The 12,087-nt window shown below is 50.3% G+C and overlaps 1 protein-coding gene across 1 annotated transcript in view; it reads right to left on the bottom strand.

Moving 5' to 3' along the window:
* The window catches only part of hira (histone cell cycle regulator a), a 166,780-nt gene that overhangs the window by 94,595 nt on the left and 60,098 nt on the right, over positions 1-12,087 (bottom strand). Inside the window, 3 exon segments of the mRNA XM_072498209.1 lie at positions 1,378-1,590; positions 3,286-3,391; positions 5,855-5,925. Of these exon segments, the coding sequence (XP_072354310.1) occupies positions 1,378-1,590; positions 3,286-3,391; positions 5,855-5,925 (390 nt within the window).

Raw genomic sequence — 12,087 nt, 5'->3', positions numbered from 1 at the left:
GTCTGTGTGGCTCAGTGTGTGTGTGTATCTGTATGTGTGTGTGTAAATAGAATCATAATCTACAGCGCAGAAGGAGGCCATTTGGCCCATCGAGTCTGCACCGGCCCTTGGAAAGAGCACCCCCATTAAGCCCACACTTCAAACTTTTTCCTGTAACCTAGTAACCCCACCTAACCTTTTTGGACACCAAGGGCAATTTAAAATGGCCAATCCACCCAACTTGTACATCTTGAGACTGTGGGAGGAAACCGGAGCACCCGGAGGAAACCCAGGCAGACACGGAGAGAACGTGCAGCCTCTGCACAGACAGTGTCCTAAGCCAGGAATCGAACCTGGGGCCCTGGAGCAATGAAGCAACTGTGTTAACCACTGCACTACCATGCTGTATGTATGCGTGTGTCTCTCTCTATGTGCGTGTTTATCAGTGTTCCTGTGTCTATCTGTATGTGTGCCTATGTGTTTCTGCGCGTCTGTGTTCCGGTGTCTATTTGTATGTGTGGCTGTGTGCCTGTCTGTGTGTGTGCCTGTCTGTGTATCTGTGTGTATGTGTCTCTGCGTGTGTACGCCTGTGTGTCTCGGCGTGTGTGTACATCTGTCTGTGTGTGTGTGTCTGTCTGCATGTGTTTGCCTACGTGTCTCGTGTATTTGCCTGTGTGTGTATCTGCCTTTGTGTGTCTGTATGTGTGCATGCCTGTGTGTCTGTGTTTGTGTGCTTGACTTGGTGTGTGTCTGTCTCTGTATGTCCGTCTCTCTGTATCTGTCTCTGTTGGTGTGTGTGTGTCTGTTTCTATCTGTCTTTGTGAGTGTATACACGTGTAAGTATATGGAGTTCAACATTGCTAAATCATTTGGGAAAAATTGTTGTAGCGGGTACACATTAGATAAGAACTTGAGATGACCGTATGACCGCAAGGTCTTCAACTGTATACTATGAATGCACTGGGATTTGCAAGCCTTGAAGAACATTTATAAAAGAGGAAAAGCAAAATACTGCAGAGTGCTGACCCTTGTTCTGCTATTAACACATTCTGCTACTTACCTTTATTAGTACCTTTCTTAGTCTTTAACATTACCATTAACATTCCCTTTGATTTGTGATCATGACATCTTTGTCAATCTCGCCTGAGCTCCCACCTATCCTTCACCCACTATTCTGCTCCACCTCCCTCTCCAAACTACATAATCCATAACATTTCTACCACTATTCAGCTCTGAAGAGACATATAGATTTGAAATATTGACTATGTTTCTCTCTCTAGATACTGCCAGACCCTGTTGAGTTTATTCCAGCATTCTCTGTTTTTGTCTCAGATTTCCAGCATCCGCAGTATTTTATTTTACTTAGCATTCATTTGTGTTTTGGTTAAAATCCATTACCTTTCGAATGTCCTCGAGGCTCTCTCCATTCAGCATATTTGCGACCTTGGGAGCCATCAGCTCCCTGGAACCCAAAGCATTCTTCTGTTCCTGCAATTCTTTCTGCTGCTGTTGGTACTTCAGCATCTCTGGATTCTCAATAATGGTGGTGGATAGTTGCTGCTCTGTTGTAATCGCAAGGCTTTTGCCGTAGGTCTTCTGATGAATCATGTTCTACACGATAGGGATAAAACAATGGGAGATTTGTCTCACCTGCTAATAGTGAACACTTTGCATAGTAAAGCTAAGTGAAGAGTCATACATTGCCTTTAAGGGAAATGTTTAATGCTCTCATAACCAGATTTGCCTCCGCTCCCAATGAGAATGCTCGCTCTACAATATGTCATGTGGTAGTGCACTGTTTGCATACATTGAGACATTTCTAGACTTTATGCAATGTTTGGTAACTCTTGCAGCTAGAATTTCCATGTACAAACTAAACTGCAGTTGAATTAACTCTACCCCCCTTGGATTGAAATGAATCGAAACCAAACAACTCTTGAAAACCACCAAGTAGGTTTCTCTTTCCAGATTGAACTCAAATACACGATGCAGTGAGGTGAAAGAGCAGCATTTGAAGACATTTGCTCTGAACAATAATGAGAGGAACAGATCTCTGCAGGAGCTAAATGAATATGCAGTTAATAAATCTGCTGGTGCAAATTAGGCCACCAGTACAAAGACAGGAAACCTACACATTGCTGAACTCTGATTTAATTGAAATTAAATTAAAAATTTCAATTAAAAAATGTCCATTTTTCCAGTCGTGTCACCAATATGCATCTTAACACAAATAATTATGGTAATTGTTATGCCCAAATAAATTGAAAAAGAAAAAGTGAAAGCCACCATAGTTCCTGAGGACCATAGGCTGCTCTCTCCTTTGAGAACTGATTGGTGGTGATGTAACCTGATGGTCACCACACCTCAGGCGAGAGGTAAGGTTGAGAAGACAGGGCCTCAGCTGGTACGGGAATTGAACCCATGCTGTTGGTGTTGCTCCACATCATAACCAGACATCTAAACAACGGAGTTAACCAACCCTACAGAAGTGTCTTAGGTAGAAAAGACAGCTAGCTTGGATTGATGCCCAATGTTGTACAGAACAGACAGAGTAGGTATTTTAGTGCTAAAAATGAATGCAAGTGAAATTGATTGGTGATTAAGACACAGATCTCTCATCTGTATAATGTCCATGGAACAGCTTAACTGTGTCCCTATACAGTTTTATTCCCATTTACTTCCTTCATCTCCTTGGAGCACGATTGAGAAAGACTTTGAAGCCTGTGGCATCTCCAGGCTGTTATGAATCGCTTAGAAATACTCTTTGTAGGTGATGGAAAACTATATTCTTCTGGTCTCTGAGGAAAGACTGCTCCATCAATATGGTGCCCTGCACCCTGGAGGCCCACCACTCAGTATCCAGCACAACCTACTCCCTCCAGATTTTCAGTGAGCCACCATCACCCAACAATTTAATGGACTTTTGGAGAAATGTTTACCTGTGCATTTTTTCAACCCTTTGGAAGGAGGGGCAAATCGGGAGGTTTCATTAACTACAAGTTGTACACAATCTGGCAAAACGGTGGGATTGGCAGCTCATGTCTTTTTCCATTTGAAATTATGAGTGCTTCTCCTCATGCAAAATCCCTGGGAGATTCGGGTTCTAGGACACTGATGCCATACCACTCACTGGATGAACAAAATTATTTCTCTGGGGTGTTGCCAGATAAATTTACAAGCAACCTGGGGATGTGCATGTCATTGAGAATCCAGGGTATATGGATGTACTGTGTTTGCTGCTTCTGAATTTCTAGGTAGATTTAAATGGAATCAGCGAACTAGTAAGCTCAGCAAACTCTGCATTACCTTCTCCTCCTCAGTTAGTGGATCGCCCAGCTCTTCCTGTGAGAAATCCAGAAATGCCACCGTCCCATCCATGGAGCACACTAGCAATCCCAAGCCAGTCAAAGTCCTGGTGTAGAGATCACAAAAACAAATGTACATTTAACGTCTTCATAGATTCACAGAATTGTCACAGCACAAGAGGCGGCCATTTGGTCCATCGCATCTGCTTTGGCTCTCCAAATGAGCAATTCATCTATTGTTATTTTCCCACCTTCTCCATGTAACCCTGCACATTCTTCCTTCTCAAATAACAGTCTAATCCCCCTTTGAATGCCTCAATTGAGCCTGGCTCCACCACACTCTTAAGCAGTGTATTCTAGATCCAACCACTCAATGCATGAAAACATTTTTCGTGATGTCACTTTTGCTTCTTTTGCCAATTACTTTAAATTTGTGCCCTCTCATTCGCAATTCTTTTGTGGGTAGGAACAGTTTCTCCCCATCTACACTAACCAGACTCCTCATGATTTTGAATATCTTTATCAAATCTGTCCTCTCAGTACTCTCTTCTCCAAGGAAAGCAACTTTTCCAATCTATCTTCATAACTGAAGTTTCTCTTCCCTGGAAACATTTCTGTGGATCTTCTTGCATTTTCTCCAATGCCTTCACACCTCTCTTAAAATGTAGTGCCCAGAATAGACACAATACTCCAGCTGAGGATGAACTATTATCTTATACAAGTTCAACATAACCTCGTTGCTTTTATACTTTATGCCCAAAATTAATAAGCTTAGAATACTGTGTGCTTTATTAACCACTCAACCTCTCCTGCCACCATCACTTTCTTATGCACTAATACATCCAGTTCCCTCTGCTCCCGGACACCCTTTTGAATTGTATTTTTTATATTGTCTCTCCGTGTTCTTCCTACCAAAATGAATCAGTTCACATTTCTCCGCATTAAACATCTATGCCACTTGTCTGCCCATTCCACCATCTTATGTCTATTCATTTCAAGTTCTACATAATAGTCAGAGGCTTTTCCCCAGGGTAGAGGGATCAATTACTAGGGGGCATAGGTTTCAGGTGCGAGGGGCAAGGTTTAGAGTAGATGTACGAGGCAAGTTTCTTTACACAAGAGGGTAGTGGATGTCTGGAACTCGCTGCCGGAGGAGGTGGTGGAAGCAGGGACGATAGTGACATTTAAGGGGCATTTTGACAAATACATGAATAGGATGGAAATAGAGGGATACGGACCCAGAAAATGTAGAAGATTGTAGTTTAGTCGGGGAGCATGGTCGGCACGGGCTTGGAGGGCCGCAGGGCCTGTTCCTGTGCTGTACATTTCTTTGTTCTTTGTATAATCCTCCTCACTGTTCACAATGCTTTCCAGTTTCGTATCATCTGCAAATTTTGATATTGTACTCTGACATTAGATAGGGGTCAGTACCAATTGCGGGGAGGTACTTGGAACAGCAGAGAAGAAGGGAAAAGGGGTAGGATGAGGGACAGTATGCATCACATCACAGAGTAGCATGATGTTGTAACTGCAGAGCGAGTGCTTCAAGTCTAGGGACTCCCATGTATCCAAGATGCTGCCACTGTTCTACTCTACATTGAGCAACTGGATCATTCTCTTCACTCTCTCAACAAGTATTCTTCCATCCTCATTTTTGGAAAATGATGAAATTATCCTTCCCTCTTTCAGCGAGGAAAGAGCAGCTGCACCTGAGGCACTCCATTTGGACTCTGCTGTGGTTCAGTGAGTAACATTTTCATCTCGGAGTCAAACGATTGTGGGCTCAAGTCACACCCAAGAGACCCGAGCGCAAAATCAAGGTTTACACTCAAATGCAGTATTGAAAGACTGTTGCACTGTTGGAGGTATCGCCTTTTAGATGAGACCTTAAACCGAGGCCCCGCCTGCACCCTCAGGTAGACATAAAAGGTTTCATATTATTTTGGAAGAAGAGCAGGGGAGTTATCTCCAGCGTCGTTGCCAATCAGCATCACAAACAGTTGATTTGGTTATGATCACATTGATTTTTGTGGGAGTTTGCTGTGCACACATTAGCTGTAAAACTAATTGGGATATCGCAAGTTTTTAAAAGGAGCTGTATAAATGCAAATCTTTCTTTTTTGCCACAATAATTACAACGGTGTGGTTGAAAGGAGCTTAGTGCTGCAGCTGGGTCAAAATTGAATTCCATACAAGGTCCCTTCTGCAACAAGTTTAGATTGGAAGTCACAGATAATATGCAAACTATCAAATTAAACCACCTACACCAAAACACCAACACAGATACAGAACCAGTTTCTAGTTTATGTCAGATTGATGTTGGAACATCATGACCACTGCTCTTCATACATCTGTGTTTTACGTGAAGCAGCAATTAAATCTATTTTTCCCCCCAAAAACAGTGATCAATTCTGAAATATAACTTTGAAATATTGCAGTACAATTTTGCATCTAAATGTTGACTTATGTCAATTCACTTAGCTAAAATCACCATTGCAATGAGCATGCTATGCATTTTATTCTGTACAGTAAACACTGTGCAATGGAGCAACATCTGACACAGCCCTTACCAAGAGATGTCCATGATTGACTTGTCAAATAATTCATGAATTACCACTAGTGGGCGCTTCAGGCAGGTCAGCTGTAGAAATAGAAAGCACCCATTAAATCAAAGACTGCAAAGCCACAAGCTTATGGCTGACTACCAGGAGATGCTCTTTTAAACTATTAGACTGTCAAAAATTATGGGGTAGCACACCAAACCAAAACTAATCAAGCTGCTACCTAACCACAAATGCTGAGCCTAACCTCAAATGCTTGATGTGCTAAAAGCAACCATTGCCATTGTGAGAAGCTTCATGAAAGATGCATCATCAGTTCATAGAATCATAGAATTTGCAGTGCAGAAGGCCATTCGGCCCATCAAGCCTGCACCGGCCCTTGGAAAGAGCACCACACCTCCACCCCATCCCCGTAACCCCACCTAACCTTTTTGAACACTAAGGGCAATGTGGCATGGCCAATCCACCTACCCTGCACATCTTTGGACTGCAAGAGGAAACTGGGGCACCCGGAGGAAACCTACGTAGACACTGGGAGAACATGCAGACCCCACACTGACGTGACCCAAGCCTGGAATCGAACCTGGGACCCTGGGGCTGTGAAGCAATAGTGCTAACCACTGTGCTACCGTGCTGCCTTGCGTACTTGGTAGGCTATGGAGATACAGAACAGCAATCGGACTAACTGGATTGCTCTACAGAAACTCAAGGGGCCAAATGCCCTCCAGTGCTACGTATACCATGATGACTCTACGACTAACAGATGACCATGGATTTCCCACCCTCCAACTACACCAATTTCATAACTGGCTATTAAGTCACTAGCTCAATGAGAAAAGGTACAGAAAATTTCAATGTAAAACAAACGCACTTTATTTTATTTTTTTTAATTAAATTTAAGAGTACCCAATTATTTTTTCCAATTTAGGGGCAATTTAGCGTGGCCAATCCACCTAACCTGCGCATCTTTGGGTTGTGAAGGTGAAAAGCACGCAGACATGGGGAGAATGTGCAAACTCCACATGGCCAGTGACCCAGGGTCAGGATTCGAACCCGGGTCCTCAGCGCCGCAGTCCCAGTGCTAACCACTGCGCTACATGCCGCCCGCACTTCATTGTTCTTGATACGTTGCTCAAGAAATAAGACACTTGACTTCCGGTTGCGGCTATGCGGAGCTAAGTCGCACATTCGGCAGCACCCGCAAAAAAGACTTTTGGGCTCTTTTCAGGGCCCCCAACGGCATTGTTTCGACCTTTCCCGCTGTGGGAAGGAGAGTACAATAGTTCCCTGACAGTATATGGCTTTTACCAGGAGCAGGGCGACTAAAAAGGTGGTGGTGGACCCGAAAAAGGTGCGAGGGAAGAAGAACAAAATGGCGGCGGGCGGGGACCAGGCAGCGTGGATGCAGTGGGCGCAGGAGCAACAGGAGGTTATCCAGCGCTGCTTCAGGGAGATTAAAGCGGACCTGCTTGAGCCGATGAAGGCTCCTATCGATAAGCTGCTGGAGGCACAGACGGCCCAGGGGGTGGCGATCCGCGAGGCCCGACAAAAGATCGTGGGGGCCTATGTGGTCACCATGTTGAACTCGCTGATGGGAGCGGGGTCCTTCCAGGGGCCCCTGGAGCTGGAAGGGGCCCATAGAGTGCTGGCGAGGAGGCCCAAGGCTAACGAGCCTCCGCGGGCGGTGCTGGTGCGGTTTCATCGGTTCGCTGATCGGGAGTGTGTGCTCAGGTGGGCCAAGAAGGAGAGGAGCAGCAGGTGGGAGAACGCGGAGGTTTGAATATACCAGGACTGGAGTGCGGAGGTGGCGAAGTGGAGGGCCGGGTACAATCGAGCGAAGGCGGTGCTGCACAGGAGGGGGGGGGAGGAGTTTGGCATGTTGCAACCGGCACGACTGTGGGTCACCTACAAAGGACCGGCACCATTATTTTGAGTCTCCGGAGGAGGCGTGGGCCTTTGTTAAGGCCGAGAAGTTGGACACAGATTGAGGGACGGGATGGGCATTTGGGGATTGCGGTTGATATGTTACTTTTTGAGAGGGGGTCCTTTGCTCTTGTTTTTTGTTCTTTCTGGTTCGGTGAGGGTGGTTAGGGCGGGTTGGGCACTGTTTTGGTTGGGTTGGTCGGGGGGGGGGGCTCTTGGAGGGGGTTAAGCAAATGGAACAGGGGTGGATGGCCGGCAGTGAGATGGGCCCCGCGGGGGAGGCCCGAGGCGGGGGTGAGGGGAAGGGCCTGTAAAAGGAGCTGCGTCAGAGGTGGCGGGGCCGGGAAGGTGGAAAGCGCGGGCTTTTTCCCGTGCTGAAGACTGGAGGGGGTGGGGCCGGGGCGGGGAAGCGAGGGTTGTTTCCCGCGCTTGGGATGGAAGGGGGAGGTGGAGAGCCTGCGGATGGGGATTGGAAGAGGAGGGTGTGTCATACAATGGGAGGAGTCGACGGAGAGGCGGGAGTGCCCAGGGTCAGCAGGAGTCAGCTGACTTGCGGAAGTGCAATGGGGGGAGTAAAGCAACTAGGATGGGTCCTAGCCCGGGGGGGGGGGAAATCGAGTTGCTGCTGCTATGGTCAAGGGGGAGCTGGAGCGAGTGGGGGGGGGGGGGGGGGGGGGGGTTGAGACGGGGGTCTGCCGCCCTGGGGAACGGGCCGGGCGTGGGGTGCGGACGCGTGGCTGGCCGAGGAGGGGTTATGGCTAGTCAGCGGGGGAGGGGGGCGGATAGCCCTCTGATCCGGCTGATAACCTGGAATGTAAGGGGACTGAACAGGCCGGTCAAGCGGACCCGGGTGTTCGCGCACCTGAAGGGGCTGAAGGCGGATGTGGTCATGCTCCACGAGACACACCTGAAGGTGGCAGACCAGGTAAGATTGAGGAAAGGGTGGGTAGGTCAGGTGTTTCATTCGGGGCTGGATGCCAAAAATCAAGGGGTGGCGATCTTGGTGGGAAAGAAGGTGTCGTTCGAGGCGTCGAGCATGGTGGCAGACAATGGCGGTAGGTACGTCATGGTAAGTGGTAAGCTGCAGGGAGAGAGGGTGGTACTGGTCAATGTGTATGCCCCGAATTGGGACGATGCGGGTTTTATGTGGCGCATGTTGGGTCGGATCCCAAACTTGGAAGTGGGGGGCATGATAATGGGGGGAGACTTTAACACGGTGCTGGATCCGGCACTGGATCGCTCCAGGTCTAGGACGGGTAGGAAGCCGGTGGCGGCTAAGGTGCTGAGGGGGTTTATGGACCAGATGGGAGGGGTGGACCCTTGGAGATTTGCAAGGCCGGGGGCTAGGGAATTTTCATTCTTCTCACATGTCCATAAGGCTTATTCCCGGATCGACTCTTTTATTTTCAGCAGGGCGCTGATAGCGAGAGTAGAGGATACCGAGTACTCGGCGATAGCCATTTCGGATCACGCCCCGCATTGGGTGGATTTAGAGATGGGGGAGGAGAGGGACCAGCGCCCGTTGTGGCACTTGGAGTGGGGCTGTTGGCGATAACGGGGAGGTCGGAGTGGGGATGGTATGGGAGGCACTGAAGGCGGTGGTTAGGGGAGAGCTGATCTCCATTAGGGCCCACAAGGAGAGGAGGGAGCAGAGGGAGAGGGAGAGGCTGGTGGGGGAGGTGATGAGGGTAGACAGGAGGTATGCGGAAGAGCCTGAGGAAGGACTGTTGAGGAAGAGGCGCAGCCTCCAGGCCGAATTCGACCTGGTGACCACCAGGAAGGCTGAGGTGAAGTGGAGGAAGGCCCAGGGAGCGATTTATGAGTATGGGGAAAAGGCAAGCCGGATGCTGGCGCATCAGCTTCGAAGCGGGACGCAGCTAGGGAGATCAGGGGAGTTAAGGACAGGGGAGGGAGTGTGGTGGGTTGGCATCAATGGGGTCTTCAGGGACTGCTATGAGGAATTGTATCGGTCCAAGCCCCCACTGGAGGAGGGAGGGATGGGCTGCTTTCTGGACCAATTGAGGTTTCCGAAGGTGGAGGTGGGACTGGTGGCGGGATTGGGGGCCCCGATTGGGCTGGAGGAGCTGACCAAAGGGATAGGGAGCATGCAGGCAAGGAAGGCACCGGGGCCGGACGGTTTCCCGGTCGAATTCTATAAAAAATAGATGGACCTGGTGGGCCCGTTGCCAGTTAGGACCTTCAATGAGGCAAGGGAGGGGGGGAGGCTTTGCCCCCGACGATGTCCCGGGCACTGATCTCCTTGATCCTGAAGCGGGACGAGGATCCCCTGCAGTGTGGGTCTTACAGGCCAATTTCATTGCTAAACGTAGATGCCAAGGTGCTGGCGAAGGTCTTAGCCACGAGGATTGAGGATTGTGTGCCGCAGATCATCCACGAAGACCAGACGGGGTTCGTGAAGGGGAGGCAGTTGAACGCGAATGTGCAGAGGCTTCTGAATGTTATCATGATGCCGGCGAGGGAGGGGGAGGCAGAGATAGTGGTGGCAATGGACACTGAGAAAGCCTTCGATAGGGTAGAGTGGGGGTACTTGTGGGAGGTGCTGAAGAGGTTTGGGTATGGGGAGGGGTTTGTCAGGTGAGTTAGGTTGTTGTATGAGGTCCCGATAGCGAGTGTGGCCACGAACAGGAGGAGGTCTGAGTACTTTCGGTTGCACCGAGGGACGAGGCAGGGGTGTCCCCTGTCCCCCCTGCTCGTCGCACTGGCGATTGAATCCCTGGCTATGGCACTGAGGGAGTCGAGGAACTGGAGGGGGTTGGTGCGGGGTGGGGAGGAGCATAGGGTGTTGCTCTATGCGGATGACTTGCTGCTATATGTGGCAGACCCGGTGGGGGGAATGCCGGAGGTAATGAGGATCCTCAGGGAATTCGGGGATTTCTCGGGGTACAAGCTCAACATGGGGAAGAGCGAGCTGTTCGTGGTTCACCCAGGGGACCAGGAGAGGAGCTTCAGGTGTCCAGGTGGTCAGGAGCTGGGGGGGCCTGCATAGACTTAATTTCACAAGGCTGGTGGAGCAAATGGAGGAGGAGTTCAAGAGGTGGGACACGTTGCCGCTGTCCTTGGCGGGTAGGGTGCAGTCAGTCAAAATGACGGTGCTCCCAAGGTTTTTGTTCCTGTTCCAGTGCCTCCCCGTGTTTATCCTGAAGGCCTGTTTTAGGCGGGTCAACAGGAGCATAATGGGGTTTGTGTGGGCGCGAGAGACTGCGAGGGTGAGAAGGGTGTTCCTGGAGCGGAGTAGAGATAGGGGGGGGGGCTGGCGCTGCCCAACCTCTGTGGATACTACTGGGCTGCCAATGTGACGATGGTGCGCAAGTGGGTGATGGAGGGGGAGGGGGCTGCATGGAAGAGGCTGGAGACGGTATCTTGTGTGGGTACGTGTCTGGGGGCGCTGGCAACGGCGCCGCTGCCGTTCCCTCCAAGGTGGTATACCACGAGCCCGGTAGTGGCGGCTGCCCTCAAAATCTGGGGGCAGTGGAGGCGACACGGGGGGGGGGGGGGGGAAGTTGGGGCCTCGGTGTGGACCCCAATACGGGGGAACCACCAGTTTATCCCAGGGAGAACAGATGGCGGGTTTACGGGGTGGCACAGGGCAGGGATACGAAGGTTGGGAGACCTGTCTGTGGATGGGAAGTTCGCGAGCCTGGGTGAGCTGGAGTAGAAGTATGGGCCCCCCCACCCCCCCCGGCGAATACCTTCAGGTACTTACAGATAAGGGCGTTTGCCAGGTGGCAGAATTCCCACGACTGCTGCCACGCACAGTACAGGACAGGGTGCTCTCGGGGGGGGTGGTTGGGAGTGGGGAAGATCTCGGAAACTTACCAGGTGATGCAGGAGGAGGAGGAGGCCTCGGTGGTGGAGTTGAAAGGTAAGTGGGAAGAGGACTTGGGAGAGGAGATCGAAGAGGGGACGTGGGCAGATGCCCTCCGGAGGGTGAATTCTTCCTCTCCGTGCGCGAGGCTCAGCCTCATACAGCTTAAGGTGCTGCACAGGGCACACATGACCGGGACAAGGATGAGCCGGTTCTTTGGGGGTGAGGACAGGTGCGTTTGGTGCTTGGGGAGCCCAGCGAATCACACCCATATGTTCTGGGCATGCCCAGTGCTGGAGGAATTTTGGAAGGGCGTAGCGAGGACGGTGTCGAGGGTGGTAGGTTCCAGGGTCAAGCCGGGCTGGGGGCTCGCAATATTTGGGGTGGCAGAGGAGCCAGGAGTGCAGGAGGCGAAAGAGGCCGGTATTCTGGCCTTTGCGTCCCTGGTAGCCCGGCGGAGGATTCTTCTTCAGTGGAAGGATGCGAGGCCCGC

This window comes from Scyliorhinus torazame, chromosome 1 (assembly GCF_047496885.1).
Source record: "Scyliorhinus torazame isolate Kashiwa2021f chromosome 1, sScyTor2.1, whole genome shotgun sequence".
NCBI lineage: Eukaryota > Metazoa > Chordata > Chondrichthyes > Carcharhiniformes > Scyliorhinidae > Scyliorhinus > Scyliorhinus torazame.
This window is presented reverse-complemented; position numbering and strand designations above follow the sequence as displayed.